The sequence below is a fragment of the Musa acuminata genome, chromosome BXJ3-3, assembly GCF_036884655.1.
Source record: "Musa acuminata AAA Group cultivar baxijiao chromosome BXJ3-3, Cavendish_Baxijiao_AAA, whole genome shotgun sequence".
Classification (NCBI taxonomy): Eukaryota; Viridiplantae; Streptophyta; class Magnoliopsida; order Zingiberales; family Musaceae; genus Musa; species Musa acuminata.
The window spans coordinates 3,092,868-3,112,211 of record NC_088351.1 but is presented as its reverse complement, the minus strand read 5'-3'; the positions used below and the strand labels follow the sequence as shown (position 1 = coordinate 3,112,211).

The window sequence follows — 19,344 nt, the reverse complement described above, 5'->3', positions numbered from 1 at the left end:
AGAAGCCGAAGACACGCGTGTTGAAGGGGCCGGGAGCGAGCTCTCGTCAGGGCGGGGTCGGGCCTGGTCGGCGTACGGCGGGGAAGGGGCCCCACCCCGTTTCCGTGCCGACTCCCGGCTGGGGATGGGGAGCCGTTCCTGACGCGGTTGGTCAGTGAGATCCCGCGTGGTGAGCCCCGCCAGCCCCTGGTTGCCCGCTGGGAAGGTCTTTTCCAGGGGGATAGGGTGTGGGCCGGAGGGGATCCCTCTGCGGCGTTCCTCCGAGGGGCGCTCCATCCCGACCTGGCTCGGGATTTGTACACCCTGCCCTCGGAGATGCTCCTCAGCAAGTCTGCTCAGTCGCTGGTCTGGGTAAGTATATCTTTCTCTTAGGGTTTGGCTGCTTGGTACCGACTTCCTTGACACTTTCTCTTCCTGCAGGGTCTTCATTATGCGACGGCCCTGATGGACAGGGTGCGGGATGCCGGCCGTACTGTCGGGGGCCTCGTTAGTCGTAACACCGAGCTCTGCCACCAGATGGCGGAGATTCAGGCGAAAAACGGTCCGGAGGTCGTGGCGGCTGCCGAGGAGCGTGCCTCGGGTTTTGAGGCGGAAGTGGTCCGTCTCCAGTCGGAGCTTGAGGCCTCCAAAGAGGCCAACGACGCCTCGAAGGAAGCCAACGAGGAGCTCCAAAGAATGATGCGGATAGAACGGATCGAGCTCCGTCTGGTGAAGGCAGAGGCGAGTGCCCTTAGCAAGAAGCTGGAGGGCGCGAATGCCGAGGTAAAAAGGGCCTCGGAGGCGTTGGCGGAGGAAACCCTGCTTCGACCCCTGAAGGACAAGGCGCTCATCGAGGCGTACAAGAAGTCGGAAGGGTTCGAACTCGGGCTGACGCGGACGGGGCGGGTATCCTTCGAATACGGGTATCGAATCGCTACGTCGCGCTTCCGTGCTCGCCATCCTGGTCTCGAGGTAGACGAGGACCCCTTCACCTGTCACCCCGAGGACCGAGGTGTGGACATGCCCGAGGAGGTTCCCTTCGACGACCGCCTGGAGGTCCCCCGCCAGTAAGGATGGGCTTCTTGTACTGTCGCATGCGGACTCCTGTGCGCTAAGTCTTTGTATTTCCTCTGGGTGCCGAGTCTTGTATTTTTTCATTTTTTGAAATAGAGGAAGCTTTTCTACCATTCGTGTACTGTCCGGCCAAAGAGGCCTTTTGATTGGCGGAGCGAACTTCCCTTGTTCTAAACAAAAAATTTCTTAAGGTTCCGGATGTTCCATGTTCTTGGCAAGCGGGACCCGTCCATTGTCGCGAGCCTGTATGTGCCTGGTCGGACTACCTCGATGACCCGATAAGGTCCTTCCCAGTTGGGGGCCAGCTTTCCCCTAGCCCTGGTTGGGTCGCTGACTTCGGCCCTTCGTAGAACTAAGTCGTTCATTTTAATAGGTCGAGGTCGCACCCTGCGGTTGTACACCCGGGCAACGACTCTCTTGTAAGAAAGATCCCTCAAGTGTGCGTCGGCGCGCCGCTCTTCGATCAGGTCCAAGCCGGCGCGCAGTCCCTGGGCCGATGTGGTCTCGTGGTACTCTTCTACTCGAGGAGTAGGAAATACCACCTCGGGGGGTAGGACAGCCTCGGTCCCATACGAGAGACTGTAGGGTGATTCCCCGGTGGCTGTTTTGGGGGTGGTCCGTAAGGACCACAAGATGCTGGGTAACTCCTCGACCCAAGCCGTTCGGGAAGCTGATACCCTTTTTTTGAGTCCGTCCAGGATAGATCGGTTTGTTACCTCGGTCAGTCCATTCGTCTGGGGGTAGGCTACGAAGCTATGTTTTAACCGGATTCCATAGTTAGCGCAGAATTCTTGAATCCTTTTGCCGACGAATTGGGTCCCGTTGTCCGTGACGATGGTCCTAGGCAGGCCGAACCGGGTCACGATGTTTCTCCATATGAACTTCTTGATCTGCTGCTCGATGATCGTCGCCAGCGGTTCAGCTTCCGGCCATCTGGTGAAGTAGTCTATCGCGACCACAATGTATCTTCTCTGCCCCGAGGCTGGGGGGAAGGGGCCGAGGAGATCCAGCCCCCATTGCGCGAACGACCACGCGCAGTTGATGGGGGAGAGCGGCACCGCCGGCAGTTGGGGGGTCCGGGCGTGCCTTTGGCACGGGTCGCATTTCTGTACGTAGGCTTTCGCGTCCTGGACCATGGTGGGCTAGTAATAGCCTTGGCGGAGAATTTTGCAGGCCAGGGTTCGGCTGGCGATGTGCTCTCCGCAAATCCCTTCGTGGACCTCGGCCAAGACTGTCGCCGCCTCTTCTGGCTCGAGGCACCGCAGAAGAGGGTGGGAGAAAGACCGCTTGTACAGTCGTCCGTTCATTTCGGAGTACCATGCCTGCTTTCGGTGAATACATCGAGCTGCGGCTTCGTCGGTGGGGAGGGTCCCTTCGCATTTGTAGCTTAGCATGTCCCCTACCCAGGTGGCTCGGGTGTCGGCCGCGGACACACACGAGACCGGGATAGAGCGGGAGGGGAGCTCCTCGATCCCGGGGGCGGTGCCCGGGGGTCGCTTCGAGGCTAGCTTGGCCAGCTCATCGGCTCGGTCGTTCTGATGTCTTGGCACCCTGGATACCGTGAAGTGTGCGAAATAGGAGGCTAGGTTTTTTACCTCCGCTAAGTATTTTGCCATGGTGGGTTCTCTGGCCTCGTATCCGTCGTTAAGTTGCTCGGTCACCAGCTGCGAATCGGTGAGGACTTTGATGGCATTGACCTGCATCTCGCGGGATAGTCTGAGCCCCGCCAGGAGTGCCTCGTACTCTGCTTCGTTGTTGGTAGCATGGAACCCGAAGCGGAGGGAACGCTCGAACGTCTGCCCATCGGGGGCCGATAGCACGAGTCCTGCGCCGGCCCCCGTTGAACTGGACGAGCCGTCCACGTGTAGGACCCAGGTTCCGCCTAATTCACTGGGAGGCCGCCCTTCAGCGTGGACGAGCTCAGCGATGAAGTCGGCTAGCACCTGTGCTTTAATGGCGGTCCTGGGTGCGTAGCGGATGTCGAACTCCCCGAGCTCGACCGACCACTTGAGGAGTCGACCTGCGACATCGAATTTTGACAATACTTGACTGAGGGGTTGGTCGGTGATTACCTTGATCGGATGAGCTTGGAAGTAGGGGCATAACTTTCGGGCCGCCAACACGAGTGCGAGGGCGAGCTTCTCGATTGGGGGGTATCGCTCCTCGGGCCCGTTCAGGACATGGCTGGTGTAGTAGACGGGGAGCTGTTCGCCAGCTTCCTTGATGAGGACGAAGCTAACCGCATGTTGTGAGGCCGCCAAGTAGATGCCGAGTTCCTCCCCGGTGGTGACTGACGCGAGGCGGGGAAGGTTGGCTAGGTGTAGCTGGACTTGTCGGAAAGCTTCCTCACACTGGGACGTCCATTGGAAATTCTTTGGGTTTCTTATTGCACGAAAGAAGGCGAGGCAGCGATCGCCTGACCGGGACAGGATTCGGGATAGGGCTGCCAGCCGTCCATTCAGTCGCTGTAGGTCTTTAAGCGTTCGGGGGGCCTGCATGTCGAGGATTGCCTGGACCTTTTCTGGGTTGACGTCGATTCCTCTTTCGTGTATGATGAATCCAAGGAACTTTCCTGACTTGACGCTGAAGGCGCACTTTGCGGGGTTGAGTCGTAGACCATAGTTTCGGAGGGTGGCGAATGTTTCTGCCAAGTCTGTTAGGTGATCTCCCGAGACGCGGCTTTTCACAATCATATCGTCCACGTAGACCTCTATGTTTCGCCCTATCTGTTGGGCGAATATCTTGTTGATGGTCCTCTGGTAAGTTGCGCCTGCGTTCTTCAGCCCGAATGGCATTACTTTGTAAAAATATGCTCCTAGGCTGGTGATGAAGGCCGTGTGTTTCTGGTCCTCGGGTGCCATTCGGATCTGATTATATCCGGAGAAGGCGTCCATGAATGAGAGGCGGGCGTGCCCTGCGGTTGCATTCACGAGCTAATCGATCCTCGGGAGGGGGTAGCAATCTTTAGGGCACGCCCGATTGAGGCCGGTGTAGTCAACACACATTCGCCAGCTCCCATTATGCTTTTTTTACCAGAACTACATTGGACAGCCATTGCGGGTACTTGACCTCCTCTATAAAGCCAGCGGCAAGGAGCCGTTCTACCTCTTCGTGGATGGCTCGTTGCCTTTCCGGGGCCTGGGGTCGCGGCTTTTGTTTCACCGGGCGGGCTTCAGGCGATATGTTGAGGCGATGTTGGGCTGCCTTTGGGTCCACGCCTGTTGCGTCGGATGGCGACCAGGCGAAAATATCGGCATTCTCTTGTAAGAGGCCGATTAGTTGTTCCCGCTCGCCCTGGGGTAGATCCGAACCGACCTTGATGGTTTGGTCCGGGCGGTCCCTTTTCAATGGTACGTCGTAGGTTGGGGCTGACGGCTCGGGGTGCAGACTTGGCCGTTTCATTTCTCTAAGATCGTCCAGGGGTGCTTCGGCCTTCGCCCTCTTGTGTAGAGAAACCGCCGTTAGGTAGCATTGTCTGGATTCCCGGGGACTTCCCCAAACCTCTCTCGTCCCTGCGTGGGTCGGGAATTTCACAATCTGATGGTAGGTGGAGACCAGGGCTCTGCTTTTGTTGAGGGAGGGGCGGCCGAGGATGGCGTTGTATGCTGTGGGCAGGTCCACTATCAGGAAGGTGGACATCACTGTTTTGGCCTTGGGCGGGGTTCCCAGAGTCAGAGGTAGTGTGACCGATCCCAATGGTGTGACCGAGTTGCCAGTGAACCCGGTGAGCTCCGAGCGGACAGGTTCCAAAGCTTCTTTCGTAAGCCCCAGCCTCTGGAAGGCGTCGAGGAACAATATATCCGCCGAGCTTCCAGTGTCAATCATAATCCTTCTCACCTGGGCATTGGCGACTCTGGCCGTTATCACGAGTGCGTCATCGTGCTCTCGTCGTTCGGCGCCTTCCGGGGGGAATGCGACCCGGGGGTCGGGGGTTCCACGGGGGCCCTCGTTCCTGGCCCAGCGGGCGTAGGCTTTCCTTCCGGACATGCTGTCCCCCCCGGATGCTGGGCCCCCTGTGATGACGCTGATCAGGCGCTCGGGGGGGTCGGCCGAGCAGGGCGGGGGGTTACTGCCTGTCTGTACGCGCGGGTCGAGACGGCCCTCGCGGCAGAGCTCATAGATTTGCCGTGAGAGCTCGCGGCATTCCTCAGTGTCATGTCCGTTTTGGCGGTGGAAGCCTACGCCCGGTCGGCCAGCTCTCGCGGATTGTTCATCGGGTAGGGGGTTTTGAGCAGTCCCCTTTCCCTGATCTGGAGAAAGATCTCTGTCCGCGATGCACCCGTCGGGAGCGGGCGGGGTCGTAGCGGGGGAGGATCAGGCTGGTGGAGCTTGCGTCTGGGAGGGAGCTGTCCTTGAGCCGGCTCTGGTCTTTCCCTCTTGAGTTCCTGTCGTTTTTCCCCCGTCCAGGCTTCGACTTCAACGAACTGGTTCGCGCGCTGGAGCATTTCGGGGACCGAGGTAGGGGGTCGCTCGACGAGAGACTAGAAGAGTCGGGAGGGACGCAAGCCCGTTACAAACGCCTGCATTGACAGTGAAGGGTGAGCGTCCGGGAGTTCCCGGACCCTTGCCGCAAAGCGATTTACATAAAGGGAGAGGGGCTCATCCTCTTTCTGGCTGAGTCCGAGGAGGAACGCCATGGAAGGCTTCGGGCATGCGCAAGCTATGAAGTGGAGCTCGAAGTCCTTGGCGAGCTGGTCGAATGAGGCGATCGTCGCAGTCTTCAGACCTCCGTACCATGCGAGGGTCGGTCCTCTTAACGTGGTGGGGAATGCCCTGCTCATTAGGGCGTATGAAGTTCCGTATAACGCCATCTGGGCCCGGAAGGCCGCCGTGTGGTCGGACGGGTCGGCGGAGCCGTCATAAGTGTCCAGGGGGGGAAGTCGGTAGCCTGGGGGAATGGCGTGCTCTAGTATCTTCGGAACGAATGGCGATCCCTGATGCTTGGCTTCCGTGGGCCCCCCTGGTGACCCGGCACGGATCTCCTTTTGCACATCGTCAAGCCGTTGGTTGACGAGGCGCAACTGAGCGCGCAGGGAATCCGCGGAGCTTGAGGATAGCGCCTCCGGCTCTGAACGACCTAGGAAGACCATCGCCTGTTCCCCGGGTTGAGATAGGGGCATCCAAGGTGACGTGGGGGGTTCTCGGGGCGGGGTGGGAGCTCGGCTAGGCGCCCCGTATTGATACGATGGTTGGGGAACCGGGGGCCGCGATTGGCGAGATACAAGGGGGACAATGGTTTGCACCATGTCGGTGAGTAGCTGGACCTGGTGAGTGAGGTCGTGGAAGGCTTCGGACGAAACGGGCGACGGATTGCCGGGGCCCCTGTCGGGGGGCAACAGGCCCGGGTCGTTGAAGATCCACCAGTAGCGCTCCGAAGCCGTAGCGGGACGTTCATCCCGAGGTTCTTGAAGCGGGGGGAGTTCCCCCGTTGCCTCGGTCGCGTAAGGCCCTCCAATCGTGAGTCCGACACGACCGTCCCGATGATCCCTCGACATGCTGGGGCCCTCCTTCTAGCGCCAAAATGTTAGTGCAAACACCCTTGAGCCGTGGCCTCGGGGCCGACACGGCTTGGTCCTAATCACGTTGTCGGGGGATCTCTCGGTGGTGTGTCCTGCTGCGATCGGGAGCCCTCGGGGAAGGCGCCGTCGGGTGGCCTCGGAGACGTTGGCGCTCGGGGGGGGGGTCGTCTTGGTACCTGCACGAAGGTCGGGTCGGTGGTTCGGCCCGATCTCTCCGATGATCAAGTTAGCAACAATGTGGAGAGAATTTTGGAAGAAGAGAAGCAGCAGTGTTCTCTAGTCTTTTAGTCTGTTTTTTCCCCCTTTCTTGTTTGGAACTCGGGGGTATTTATAGGTGGGCCTGGGTGTTACCTGACGTTATTGTTTGTAGGGGCAGGTGAATACTTCACGTGGCGTCTGACACGGCCATTGGGGCTGCGTGGGAGGCTGAGCTGCAGCAGGGTATGGCGCATCTCGGTTGACGTGTTCCCTAGCCTTGGCCGAGCCCAGAGGGCGAAGAGCAGGGCTCGTTGGCTGAGGGGTGGTGGCGTTGTTGTGACGGCCGAGGTCCAGTCGAGGCGTTAATGCGCCTGGGTCGGCGTCCCGGGGTTTCGTTGACCGGGGCGTGAGGCGTTGGTTCAGGGTCACTGGCGTCATTTACATCCTGTCGCCATTATTGCCCTCATCACTATGGAACAGCATCTGATGGACACACATTCCCACGACAAGATAATCTATAGAAGTACAATATGATGACACATGAATAGACGCAGAAACCACCGTGAAGCTTCATCACACTGTGCCCGACAAGAACAAGGATCGTCTCTGTCCCCAAAGATACCCAAGTAAACAAGACAAACAAATTTGTTTGATGACACTTTTGAAGCTACAGAAAAGCAATCCGCGTCACCACAACATTATTCTTTCAACACTAAGAACGCATGAATGAGGTCAACTCCATTCATTTGGACTTGTCATAAAAAAAATAATCGTTGACTTTTCTAATCCAAATAAAAAACATGAAGTGATCGGATAATAGTCAATGCTGATAGCATCCTAATTCACGATAGATTGGAGTTACAAGCTGATAGGGCACATTTTGGTATCGCCCACGTTGATCAAAACAAGCTGACATAACGATACGGACGTGAAAATTCAAGTCTGATGTGACGCACAACACACACGTGGTAGATAGTCGCTCGCCATCCCCTCCATACGAAACGATATCATCACGGTACAATCATCCCAGAAAACTCGAGGCGGCACCGCTCGATGTCGATCCATGCAAGTCGATCGACGATCGCACAGAAACTTAAGCCGACTATAATTAATTGACCCCGTACGACCGACTCATTCTCGTATGTATAAAAGCTAACCCTCCTTAATCAGATGGAGGAGGACTTTTCACATATTCAACTCACTCTTACCATTCAACACTATCTTAAGTTTCAGAAAGTCGGAAAATCCCTCTCCTGATCTCGACCTGCAGGGATTGGCGATGCAGAAATATACAACAAGACTCATAGCTCAACCCGCCTAACACTCACTTCCGCTGTCCGAGTCTCCACATGAGCAACCTTACATATCCGGGATCGAACCGAGCCGTGTTGATTCCTTCACAGACACAAACAGCGTAGAATAGAGGCTATATTCTCCATGACCAAACTCCAAAGTATTTTGTTGCATGCTCGTCCCTTTCTTTCTCTCCATGAGTTGAGTCAAATCAAGGTTTAGAATTTTCCAACCATATTAATTGCATGTCACATAACTAACGGAGATTATTGTGCTTCTTCTGCATTCTTCCCAAGTCTTTCAAATGAATCCGACAGCAACATAATTGATGAATTTGATACTGCCAACGCTGCAAACATCCCATGAAAGAAAGCAATCTGTCTCTGTTTTTCTCTTCCAATCATAATATATATCTTTGACCATCGATGTCAATACTTGGTTGGTATAACCTTCGAGTAAAAGAATCAAACACTTGGTCGCTTTCTTTAACTTGAATTATAACCATCATCCTAGACTTCGTGCTCCAAAGTTTTCCATCAAAGTCATGGATCGATCGTGTTGAGCAGGTAGCATTTACTACTTGTGCAATAATATATTAACCAACTTGGATGTCTCAACAGAGACTTGAGTGGATAGTCTTTGCCTCGCTTTCCGAGATGAGGAAGATGTGGCCCTCGCATCTTCTACATGTCACATAACTAACGAAGATTATTGTGCTTCTTCTGCATAAGAAAGTTCTCTACATTCTTCCCAAGTCTTTCGAGTGCATCCGACGGTAACATAATTGATGGATTTGATAATGCCAACGCTGCAAACATTACAAGAAAGCAATCCGTCCCTGTTTTTCTCTTCCAATCGTAATATATATTTATTACCATCATTTTCAAGATTTGGTTGGTATAACCTTCGTTTAAAAGAATCAAACACTTGGTCGCTTTCTTCAACTTGAATTATAACCATCATCCTAGACTTTGCGCTCCAAGTTTTCCATCAAAGTCTTGGGTCATGTTGAGCAAGTAGTATTTTTTTTTTTAACTTGAATATAGGATTTATTACTTGTGTAATAATATATTAACCAACTTAGATGTCTCAATAGAGACTTGAGTGGATAGTATTTGCCTCGCTTTCCGATACATTATCGAGATGAGGAAGATGTGGCCCTCGCATCTTCTACATGTCACCCGTTTCTGTTTTTTGTTTTCCCAATCGCAATATCTATTACCATCGTGTAAAAGAATCAAACACTTAGTGGCTTTCGTTATCGTGAATTATAACATAACCATCATCCAAGACTTCGCGCTCTAAGTTTTCCATCAAATTATAACATCAGCCAATGAAGAAGTTGAAGAGGAGGGCAGGTGAGTGAACAGGACTAGGAGACGATGACAGGCAGACGAAGGAGAGAGCGTCGATGAGATGTTAGTCATTGGTGCTTTGCAAGCCAATCATGATAACATATGAGATATCACATCCACTCTTGTTATTTATTATTATTATAATAATTTCTCATTTTATATTGTTTATTATATAAAATATATTGTGATATCAATAGATCTGTACAAAGAGAATCAGATCATGATAAGATCACGATAATGAGACCGATTTATTTTTAAACATAAACCATAAATAATCTTGGTCATATATTACTCGAGAGGGACTTCGAGATAACTAAAGAAACCGGTATGTTGTATATTTATCCATATGATGGAGGCGGCTGATCTCATAGCTGCTCATGTGGGGACAATAGGACTACAATGTAAGTGCTCATTAGAGAATGAGTTCACTGATTGATATGCTCATGGAATACTGAATGATTGATGATACATTATTGTCGAACAATGATTTCATCGTCCCAATGGTGTATTTGGTCCTTAGACTTCAGATACCAAGGATGTCCTGTATGAGTACTCTACTTTTTGATACTTGACTTATAGGTTTAGAAGTTTCAGATATAACACATTTGGTCATCGAGAGTGACAATCAACCTTATGAGGGCTATTGAGTGTCGATAGAGGATCATCCGCTTGTGGTATCATGAGAGGAATATTTCATATGTTCTTGCTTAAACAAATCCTTGGCCAAGGTAATTCGGAGTGAGAGAGAAAGAGTTCTCCGGAAGAATCCGATTAGAACAAGACTCGAGGAGAAACTATATAGACCTGATAATACCATGATCAGTATAAAATTTTTGAGATATTAGATGGATGAAAGACTATAGATATACGGTAAATCAAGACAGATATATCCAAATGATTGAATTCCCCCATATCGTGTAGGGATTATGGCATAATAGCCTAGTGCATCCGTAGTCGATGAGTCGAGTGAATTATTATTGAGATAATAATTTATTGAGCCAGAAGGAGTTTTGACATGTATGACTCACGACCAGCTTGATATTGAGCTCAAAGGGTCACACACATATGATAGGTGTTGCGACAAATAGAGGTTTGAATATGAGATATCCGCTAGAGCCCCTATCTTATTGGATATCCATTAAACCCCTAAATTATTGAATCTCATAGATGAAATCAAATAAAAGCTAATAAGATATTATTATATAGAGACCCACTAATCTGATAGGCTTGAGTAATTAGATAAAAATCTAATATCCAATATGACAAGATCTATTAGGGTTAAGTGATAATGGACCTTTATAAATAGGAAAGAACCAAAAGGGCTAAGATTTTTTACTGCCACCTCCTATTCTCCTCTCCACCTCTCCTCCTCAGTTAGCACCCATATTTAGGGCGTGTGGACAACAAAAAAGGTCAGCCCCTTCTTGATTACGTGGTTATTTTACGCGTAGTTTTCGATTTCACAGGTTTTTGCACATCAATCTTTGTACAATAATAAAAAACTTGTTTCATATGAAAAATTTATAATTTTTGTTTATATTCTTTCGATGCGTATGTGATATCATCATAAATTTCCCAACATGAAAACAATGACATATTTGCCATGACAAAGGTGGCGAATGTGCTCGATGCTGGGGGCGAGGGTGGAGAAGGAGAAAGGGAGGATGAGGGGGGAGGTGGAGTGGTAGCGACAAGGAAGTGGTCGAGGAGGCAAAGGGCGACGATCGCTCGACATCGGGAAAAAGGGGGAGGGGGAGGGGTCCGCCACCACCGACGCCATCAGTGTTATCATCTGCCAACATTGACACTAGTGGTGTTATCAAATGCCATCGACGCCATCAATTACTAGACTTAAAATTATTTTTTTTATCTTTTTATTTTTATATTTTTGTTAATAAAACCTGATATCATTAGAGTAAATGGATCTTATTATTTTATTTTTTAACTATAAAGATACCAATATAATTTTTTAAAACATAAAGATCGAAAACAGCTAAGTAGAGGCAACATGTAGTTAGCCCCCTCCTCAAGTTTCAAAGGCGGTGGCCGGAATCCTTCGAAGTCCTACTTTGACTTGTTCCTTCTTCTTCTAGCCAACCTCCGCCGTTAAAAGGACGGGAGTACTACTCGGTTGGCTCGGGGGATGCTGCGGTTGGAGTTAATGGAAAGATCCCTCCATCTTCCCTTCCTGGCCTCTTCCTTTGTGTTCTTCTGCTGCTTCTCTTTCTTCGCCGGCCGCTATGACTTCGGAGTACTGGTTTCGGCGCAGAATTCGACCGTGCCGGTGGACGTCGGCGTGATTCTCTACCTTCGGTCTTTTCCGGGGAAGATGAGCCGGACGAGCATTTCGATGGCGATAGAAGACTTCTATGCCGTCCATAGAAACTACACCACGAGGGTGGTTCTACATGTCAAGGACTCGGAGAACGAAGCCATCGGGGCAGCGGCAGCAGGTAATCAATCCCCTTCCCCAGTATGGCACCACTGATCTCACGGCATATAACAGATACTTAGGAAAACCCAAGACGGACTGGGGGCTGTGATTGAGATTTCGATTCCATAAAGAAACTTGCATTCGGAATGACAAGCAATCAGCAAAAAATGACTCCAGTCACGTAGTTGTCTATGCTTGCAAGTCAAATTTACCATGTTTGACTTGGACTTGTCAAAGTCGTCGTTCGAATTACTAAAAATAATAAAATACAAATAAGCAAATCGTACCTTCTGGATGTGGCCACTTGGGCTCTGATCCACCGTGTAACGAGGGCCAAATTGCGGAATGAAAGGTGCGTTTTGTCCATTTTTGGCGTGACGTCTAACTCTTTCACTCTATGCGCTTTGCGGTAGCGGTGGCGATGCTGAAGGACGTCCAAGTGAAGGCCATCATCGGGCCTATGACATCCACCGAGGCCGACTTCGTCATCCAAATCGGCAACAAGACGCAGGTCCCCGTCCTCTCCTTCTCGGCGTCCAGCCCGTCCCTCTCCCCAGCCCACACCCCCTTCTTCGTCCGCACCACCACCAACGATTCCTCCCAGGTCGGCGCCATCGCCGCGGTGACGCAGTACTTCGGCTGGCGCCAGGCGGTCCCCGTCTACGAGGACTCCGAATACGGCGCCGGCATCGTCCCCTTCCTCATCGACGCCCTCCAAGCTGTCGATGCCCGCGTCCCCTACCGCAGCGTCATCCCCACCGAAGCCACCAGTGACGAACTCGACAAGGAGCTGTACAAGCTCATGACCATGCAGACGCGCGTCTTCGTCGTCCACATGCTCCCCGACCTCGGCGCCCGCCTCTTCCGGAGGGCACACCAGCTGGGCATGATGGACGACGGCTACGTGTGGATCACCACCGATGGGATCACCGACGTCCTCGACCTGCTCGATCAGCGGACGGTTGCCGAGGCAATGCAGGGCGTGATCGGCGTGCGGCCCTACGTGAACCGATCCGAGGAGATCGACGACTTCACGGCCCGGTTCAAGCGGAAATTTCGGCAGGACAACCCCACACTCGAACCCACCGACCCCACGGTGTTCCAGTTGTGGGCGTACGACACGGCCCGCGCCGTCGCGATGGCTGTCGAAAAGGCGGTATCAGCCCGCACAGCCTTCCAAAGCCTACATTCCGGGAATAACTCCACCGACTTGGGGCGGCTTGGCGTGAGCCAGACCGGGCCGGCGCTACTGGAAGCCATTATGGGCACTCGATTCCGGGGGTTGGCAGGAGAGTTCCAGCTCGTCGACGGCCAGCTCCAGTCGTCGGCCTTCGAGATCGTCAATGTCAACGGAAAAAGCGGGAGGACGATCGGGTTCTGGACTCAGGGAAACGGGATCTCGAGGGATCTCGAGTCCATAAACGATACGGGCCTGAGGTCCGTCATCTGGCCGGGCGAGCCGAAGGACGTGCCCAAAGGTTGGGAGATGCCCACCAACGGAAAGAAGCTCCGGATTGCCGTTCCCGTCAAGCAAGGATTCGACCAGTTCGTGAAGGTGACTACGGATCCGGCAACCGACAGAACCACCGTCACCGGCTTCTGCATCGACGTCTTCCAGGCCGTCATGGATTCGCTGCCATATGCCGTCCCCTTCGAGTACATCCCCTTCCCCAATTCGTCCGAATCTTACGACAACTTCGTCTACCAAGTTAAACTGAAGGTTGGTTCACGTGCCACACCGCTTGAATAGCGATAGTAAATGAGATTACCATCGTGTGTCTTCCAACTAATTTGGATGGGAACAGAACTTTGATGCAGTGGTGGGCGACACCACGATCCTTGCCAACCGATCTCAATTCGTGGAGTTCACAATGCCATTCACTGAATCAGGAGTGTCGATGATCGTGCCGGTGGAGGGGGACAAGAGCAAGAACATGTGGATCTTCTTGGAGCCGCTGACCATCGACCTCTGGCTTGGGAGCTTAGCCTTCTTTGTGTTTACTGGGTTCGTGGTCTGGGTGATCGAGCACCGGGAGAACGAGGAGTTTGCAGGGAAACCACTGGACCAGTTTGGGATCATCTTCTACTTCGCCTTCTCCATTCTCGTCTTTTCGCATAGTATGTCCTCATCGTGATGACCCCTATCGTGACTCCGAGTGGATGATGACAACCAATTCAACTCACTCGGTCTTGCTCTGTGTTTTTCCAGAGGAGAAGCTGCAGAGCAACCTCACACGGTTCGTGGTGATCATCTGGGTGTTTGTGGTGCTGATACTGACGTCGAGCTACACAGCGAGCCTGACATCGATGCTCACCGTGCAGCAGCTTCAGCCGACGGTGACCGACGCGAACCAGCTTTTGAAATCAGGGGCCTCCATTGGGTACCAAGACGGATCATTCGTGGCTGGTATGCTCAAAAGGATGAGATTTCAAGAGCAAAAGCTTAAAAACTACAGCACGATTGAGCAGTACGCTGAAGCTTTGTCCAACGGGAGCGCAAACGGAGGGGTCGATGCATTCTTTGATGAGATACCTTATCTCAGGCTCGTCCTATCGCAGTATTGCGATGACTTCGCCATGGTCGGTCCGACCTACAAGACCGACGGTTTCGGCTTCGTAAGTTTCTATACCTCCTTTCTCCTTTGTTGCAGATGAATTCAACATGCATCTGTATCTTTGTGTCCTGTAGGTTTTCCCTAGAGGGTCGCCGCTGGTGCCTGACATTTCCAGGGCTATCCTAAACATAACGGAAGGGGAAAGGATGACAGAGATCGAAAAGGCATGGTTTGGGGATCCGACAAGTTGTCCAAACCAGAGCAACAACTTGGCATCTTCGAGTCTAGCCTTCAGGAGCTTCGGGGGCCTCTTTCTCATCACAGGAGTTGTCTCGGTGCTCGCATTGTTGATCTTCCTAGCAAGATTCATCTACACGGAATGGGATGAGCTACAAGCTGCAGCTGGGCGGCAGAGTTCACTTTGGAAGAAAATGGTTGTACTGCTCAAGTACTATCATGATGTCAACGAGCCTCTGCCTTGTCCTACCCTGAAGAGGGATGAGTTTGCTGCTATAGACATTGGGGAAATGAATTAACATACGCAACCCGGAGTTGGTGCAGCGCTGCCTCATCTGGTGGGTTCCTTGAGCCCTGTGAGCATATCCAATCATTCACGGCTCAGTTTTACTTCGCCGGAAGAAGGAATCTCCTCCACGGAATCCAATAGCCCGTAGAAATGACTTGGGTCCAGGAAGCGTGATGATCTTGTTCATGTCCTGCTCCCGTTTGTCTCATAACCTCATGCATTGTCACTGGGCATCTAACCTCGACTCCATTGGTGCCACTCAAATTGTAAACCTACTTAAAAGTCTAATGGGGCCTTCTGTTCATAACCTTAACATTTTGCTGTCCACCTCCTACACCGCTTGGAATGGAATGTGATGCTACCTTCAGTTTTGCGGATGACTCGACTACAAGTGGTTTCATTTTGAAGACTGAAGACAACCGCATTGTTGCTGCCGGATGCCGCCTTCGGAACGTCTGGAGCCCCGTGTTGACACAAGTTGCTACCCTTCTTAAAGCCCTCAATTTTGTTGACTCACATGCTATATTCGTTAAGATTCTTAAATAATTTAAGAATCCTAATCAGATTTTAACTATTTAGGAGGGTCCTAATTAAATTTAAATTCTTTGATAGATTAATATTTAAATTTAGATTAGGGATCTAAATAAGAAGAATACTCTTTAAAGAATCAAATTTTATTTCTATAAACGCATCATGAGTCTTAAGGTTCAATATTATTCGTGGAGAAAGGAGACCAAAACCTATAATAAGACTTCATCGTGGTGCCAACACCACAATGAAGAAATGCATAAGGAAACATTACAAAACCTATTTTCCTCAACGATTCATTTGGTATGGTTATAGAAGGCATCAGATATCTTATGCAGAAAGTTTATATAACGAGTGAAATTGTGTTACGTGACTGTAAAATACGTCATAAGCTAGAAAAAAGTTTCAGCAAGAGAGCCATAGGAAATATTAGGAAAGCAAAAAACAATTAAAGCAAACAAGGACAATTTCAGACGCATTATCCTGTAAAGGATTTAACAAGGGGAACTGATGGTGAAGACAAAATCGATTGATATCAATCACGATAGAGGCAATCAATTTGCAATTAATGACTATCAAACAATAACTGCATATTATAACAGTCCCTCGTGTAATCAGGCTGCAGATTCCTCTTCATTTATTTATTTTTGAATGTGTTGTCACTTTCGAAGTGTGTCAACTATATCGATAGAAGCTTGCCATACAATTTTAGCACTTAAATATTTGAAAGCAAGGCTGTTGGCTCGTGGAAGGTAATGATACGGCCCATGATAATAGCTTGATCTTGAAAGTCACTATTGTAAATATTTTGTGGATAATATGAAAGGTCCAAAATGATGCTAAACTCAACGGGTGAGACCTAACCTTTACATAATTTTAGTTAATTTCATTATAGATTGTAATCGCACCACATGTTCCAATGGATCTGAGAGTAGTGTGTATGTGACTCTTAGCAAACTAGAGAAGGGTTGGCACAAGCTCAATACAGCAGGATGATGATATAAGTTTTATTTTGAGAACTGATGAGGGGTTTGCTGTTTTTACAAGATGCAGGGATACCATGGATAGATCTGCCTTACATAATGAAATTGTCACAATTAAAGAAGGGCTATTGGCAGCAAGAAATAAGGGCATACAAAGAATCCACATCGAATGTGATGCGGAAAGCCTAATCACGATGTTGAATACCAAGATAACTCCTCCTTGGATGATCACTAACATACTTCGAGATATTGTTAGATTGCTTCAACATTTCAGTGAATATATATAGGATAACGCACATTTTTAGAGAAGCTTACTGTGTTGCGCATTGGTTAGCAAAGTTTGAAAGGGTAAACCATTATAATGAATTCTGGTATGATGTGTTTCCTTGGGACTTGGAGGTTTTGATCTCTTCTAATAAGAAAGGAGATGGGCATATTCGCTTTCTTGCTGAATAAAAATTAATTTTCTGTTGAGCTAAAAAATATATATATTATAACTCGATGTGCATTAATTTAACACAAGTTAGGGACTCGTACCAGTAGGCTCATTCATCAAAGCAAGATCCAAAAGAACACAGCTCTCGCTAAATTTGCCATTGCCATGCCTCATCATCAAACTAGCAAAAGCAAAAGGAAAGAAAATAAAGGTAATATCCAAAACTAATTCCAACAAAAGAAATTTAAAATTAATCCAAAGAAATAAATAAAGCATATCAAGATCCTCAAATGATTTTATAATGCAAAAAAAAATTCTCCAGGAAGACTTCAAAGGCATACTAGTTTAATTAGAAGATAAATTTTAAACATAACTTCAAAGACCATAATAGTTAAGAAAAGAAGGAATTCCAAACTTTTGTTGTTCCAGTTTCAAACTAGATAATCAAACCTGGTAAGCATGTACAGTTGTCAAGAGCATGGTTTTTCACAATCGATTTCAAGCTGGGGCTGATTGGAGCCTTCCATCATTTGTGGTAACCACAAACTCAGTCACATTTTAGCCTATGAGCTAACAAAATCATCTGAATACATCAACCTATCCATCTAAGTTTTCTGCTATAAGCCTTTCCTAATATTAATATGCAAAATCGAATATGCATTTACATCTCTGCTTGTGCATGCATGCATGTCTTTCTGCGCAACAGAAAATAACAACAATCTCAAACTATAGTTCCATCTAATGAAATTCCAAAATATTGGGGGCAGAAACGATAGTTGGCAAAAAAAGAGATCATTCGAAAGGGGAAAAAAATAATCTGTTTCTTGAACTTTCAAACATAAAGCAAAAGAAAAGTTTCAATAGGTTCTCTTTTCCATTCTAGTTGGTTAGGAAAATCCAAAACTCTTCCAAATTATTTGCATTCCTTGTGAAAGAGAATTTGACATTTGCTTTAGCTTCTAATGAACTCAATTCATGCCAAGTCATTTACTTGTGATTATATTACATAATTTCTGGACATTTTTAATATATCTTTCAGATAGGGCAAACTTCCACATAATCTATGTTAGTTATCACTTGAAGTGCTCAGCAATTTACACTTTTGAGTTCCTATTATGTTTCTAAGCCTCATTGATGTAAATTATAAAAGCTCAAGAACTTTCTGATTGGGTTGTATAAATTAGATTTCCACAGGTGTCTTCAAAACCCAGTTCCTTAAATAATTTCCACTTGAACTTTGGCAGTTTGCATTTCAGTCTGTTCTTCTCTTTGAATCTTCAGGACCCTACTTTGTATGAAATCAACCCTTTAAAGACTACTTTTCCATATGACTTAACTTCAAAGGCTGATCTAGCAAGTGTTTGAGATAGGCATCTTTGATCTATCAAACAAATGCTTTATCTAAATAAATCTATGAAACTCACTGCCTAGGTCTTCAAATCTTTGTTTAAGCTTTAGATCCATTTGTGCATTGTATACAGACCTTCGCTTTCGCATCCTCACAGAGCAGCGCTCTAAACAGTAGAGCGCCGACTCGGGTTTTTTCATCGCTTGTGGCTTATCTGAGAAATACAATCAGTTAACAAAGCAGTAAATTAGATCAAAAGTACAATGAGAATACTACCCTCGATCTTCAAGGAAAACCCAATTTCCAAATCAGTTCGCAAAATTAGCATAAAGAAATTTGGTACCACAATTATCCTTCTCAAAATTCTAATCAAAGTGCATCCAAGAAACGGGAAAGGATGAGATTGCTAATCCAAGAACCTGAAGAGCGATCGGGATTCGCACAAAACCCGCTCCGAATTCGTCGACGAAGAGGAAGTGCATAACAGAGGAACAAAAAGAACCTCAAAGGAACGAAATCGGAGATCCACTGCTCCGATGTGATCCCTGACGAGGAATCCGAAACGATAGGAGTGATCTATGAGGAAAACCCTACGGGACAGCGGACGGAAGAGGAGATGGCGTATTTTGGCCGCGAACTGAAGCGGGAGAGTTTGAGGCGAACAGAATTCGGCGCCTCGGTTTTTATGTATTCGTTGTAAAGGGTCCACGTAACGAAGCGTTATAATCTCTCGGACACGATTATAACGATATGTTCTCTGACTAAAATATCCACGATTATAACGATATGTATTTCACGGGCAATTTCCTTAGAAATTATATATATATATATATATATATATATATATATATATATATATCATTTTTAATTATTATAATATTTTTATTTGGGTCCTTTATGGTATTTTTAATAACATTTATAGTATTTTTATATACTAAAAATATTATAAATGATATTAAAAAATATTATAAGTAATATTATATCGTGTCTCTCTGGTTATCATAGCTTATAGATCATTATAATATTATATTTTTAGGTTTATAGTTAGTTTGGTTAATGTTAAGATTCTATTTATATCATTTATAATATTTTTAATTAAGTTTTATGGTATTTTTG

At 48.4% G+C, this 19,344-nt stretch overlaps 1 protein-coding gene and 1 long non-coding RNA gene across 3 annotated transcripts; one reads left to right on the top strand and one right to left on the bottom strand.

The window, feature by feature from the left end:
* Positions 1–11,417: 11,417 nt before the first annotated feature.
* LOC135632814 (glutamate receptor 2.7-like) lies at positions 11,418–15,714 on the top strand. Its single transcript, XM_065141605.1, has 5 exons — positions 11,418–11,871; positions 12,266–13,572; positions 13,658–13,970; positions 14,062–14,468; positions 14,542–15,714. The coding sequence occupies exons 1-5, from the start codon at positions 11,562–11,564 to the stop codon at positions 14,941–14,943; spliced, it is 2,739 nt and encodes a 912-aa protein (XP_064997677.1). The 5' UTR covers positions 11,418–11,561; the 3' UTR covers positions 14,944–15,714.
* Positions 15,715–15,975: 261 nt separating this feature from the next.
* LOC135632815 (uncharacterized) lies at positions 15,976–18,865 on the bottom strand. Of its 2 annotated transcripts, XR_010494796.1 has the most exons (4): positions 18,648–18,865; positions 18,305–18,442; positions 16,982–17,061; positions 15,976–16,892 (listed from the first exon to the last, which is right to left on the bottom strand). It is a non-coding gene; the product is annotated as an uncharacterized LOC135632815 (long non-coding RNA). The 2 variants fall into 2 exon arrangements; XR_010494795.1 differs by having other exon boundaries at positions 15,976–17,061.
* Between the last annotated feature and the right edge of the window lie 479 nt (positions 18,866–19,344).

Excerpts from the sequence above, each read along its gene's own strand:
- LOC135632814 (XM_065141605.1), top strand. The coding sequence starts at position 11,562 with ATGCTGCGGTTGGAGTTAATGGAAAGATCCCTCCATCTTCCCTTCCTG. Across the intron at positions 13,573-13,657 it reads TCTACCAAGTTAAACTGAAG|AACTTTGATGCAGTGGTGGG; the intron begins GTTGGTTCACGT and ends GGATGGGAACAG. Across the intron at positions 13,971-14,061 it reads CATTCTCGTCTTTTCGCATA|AGGAGAAGCTGCAGAGCAAC; the intron begins GTATGTCCTCAT and ends GTGTTTTTCCAG.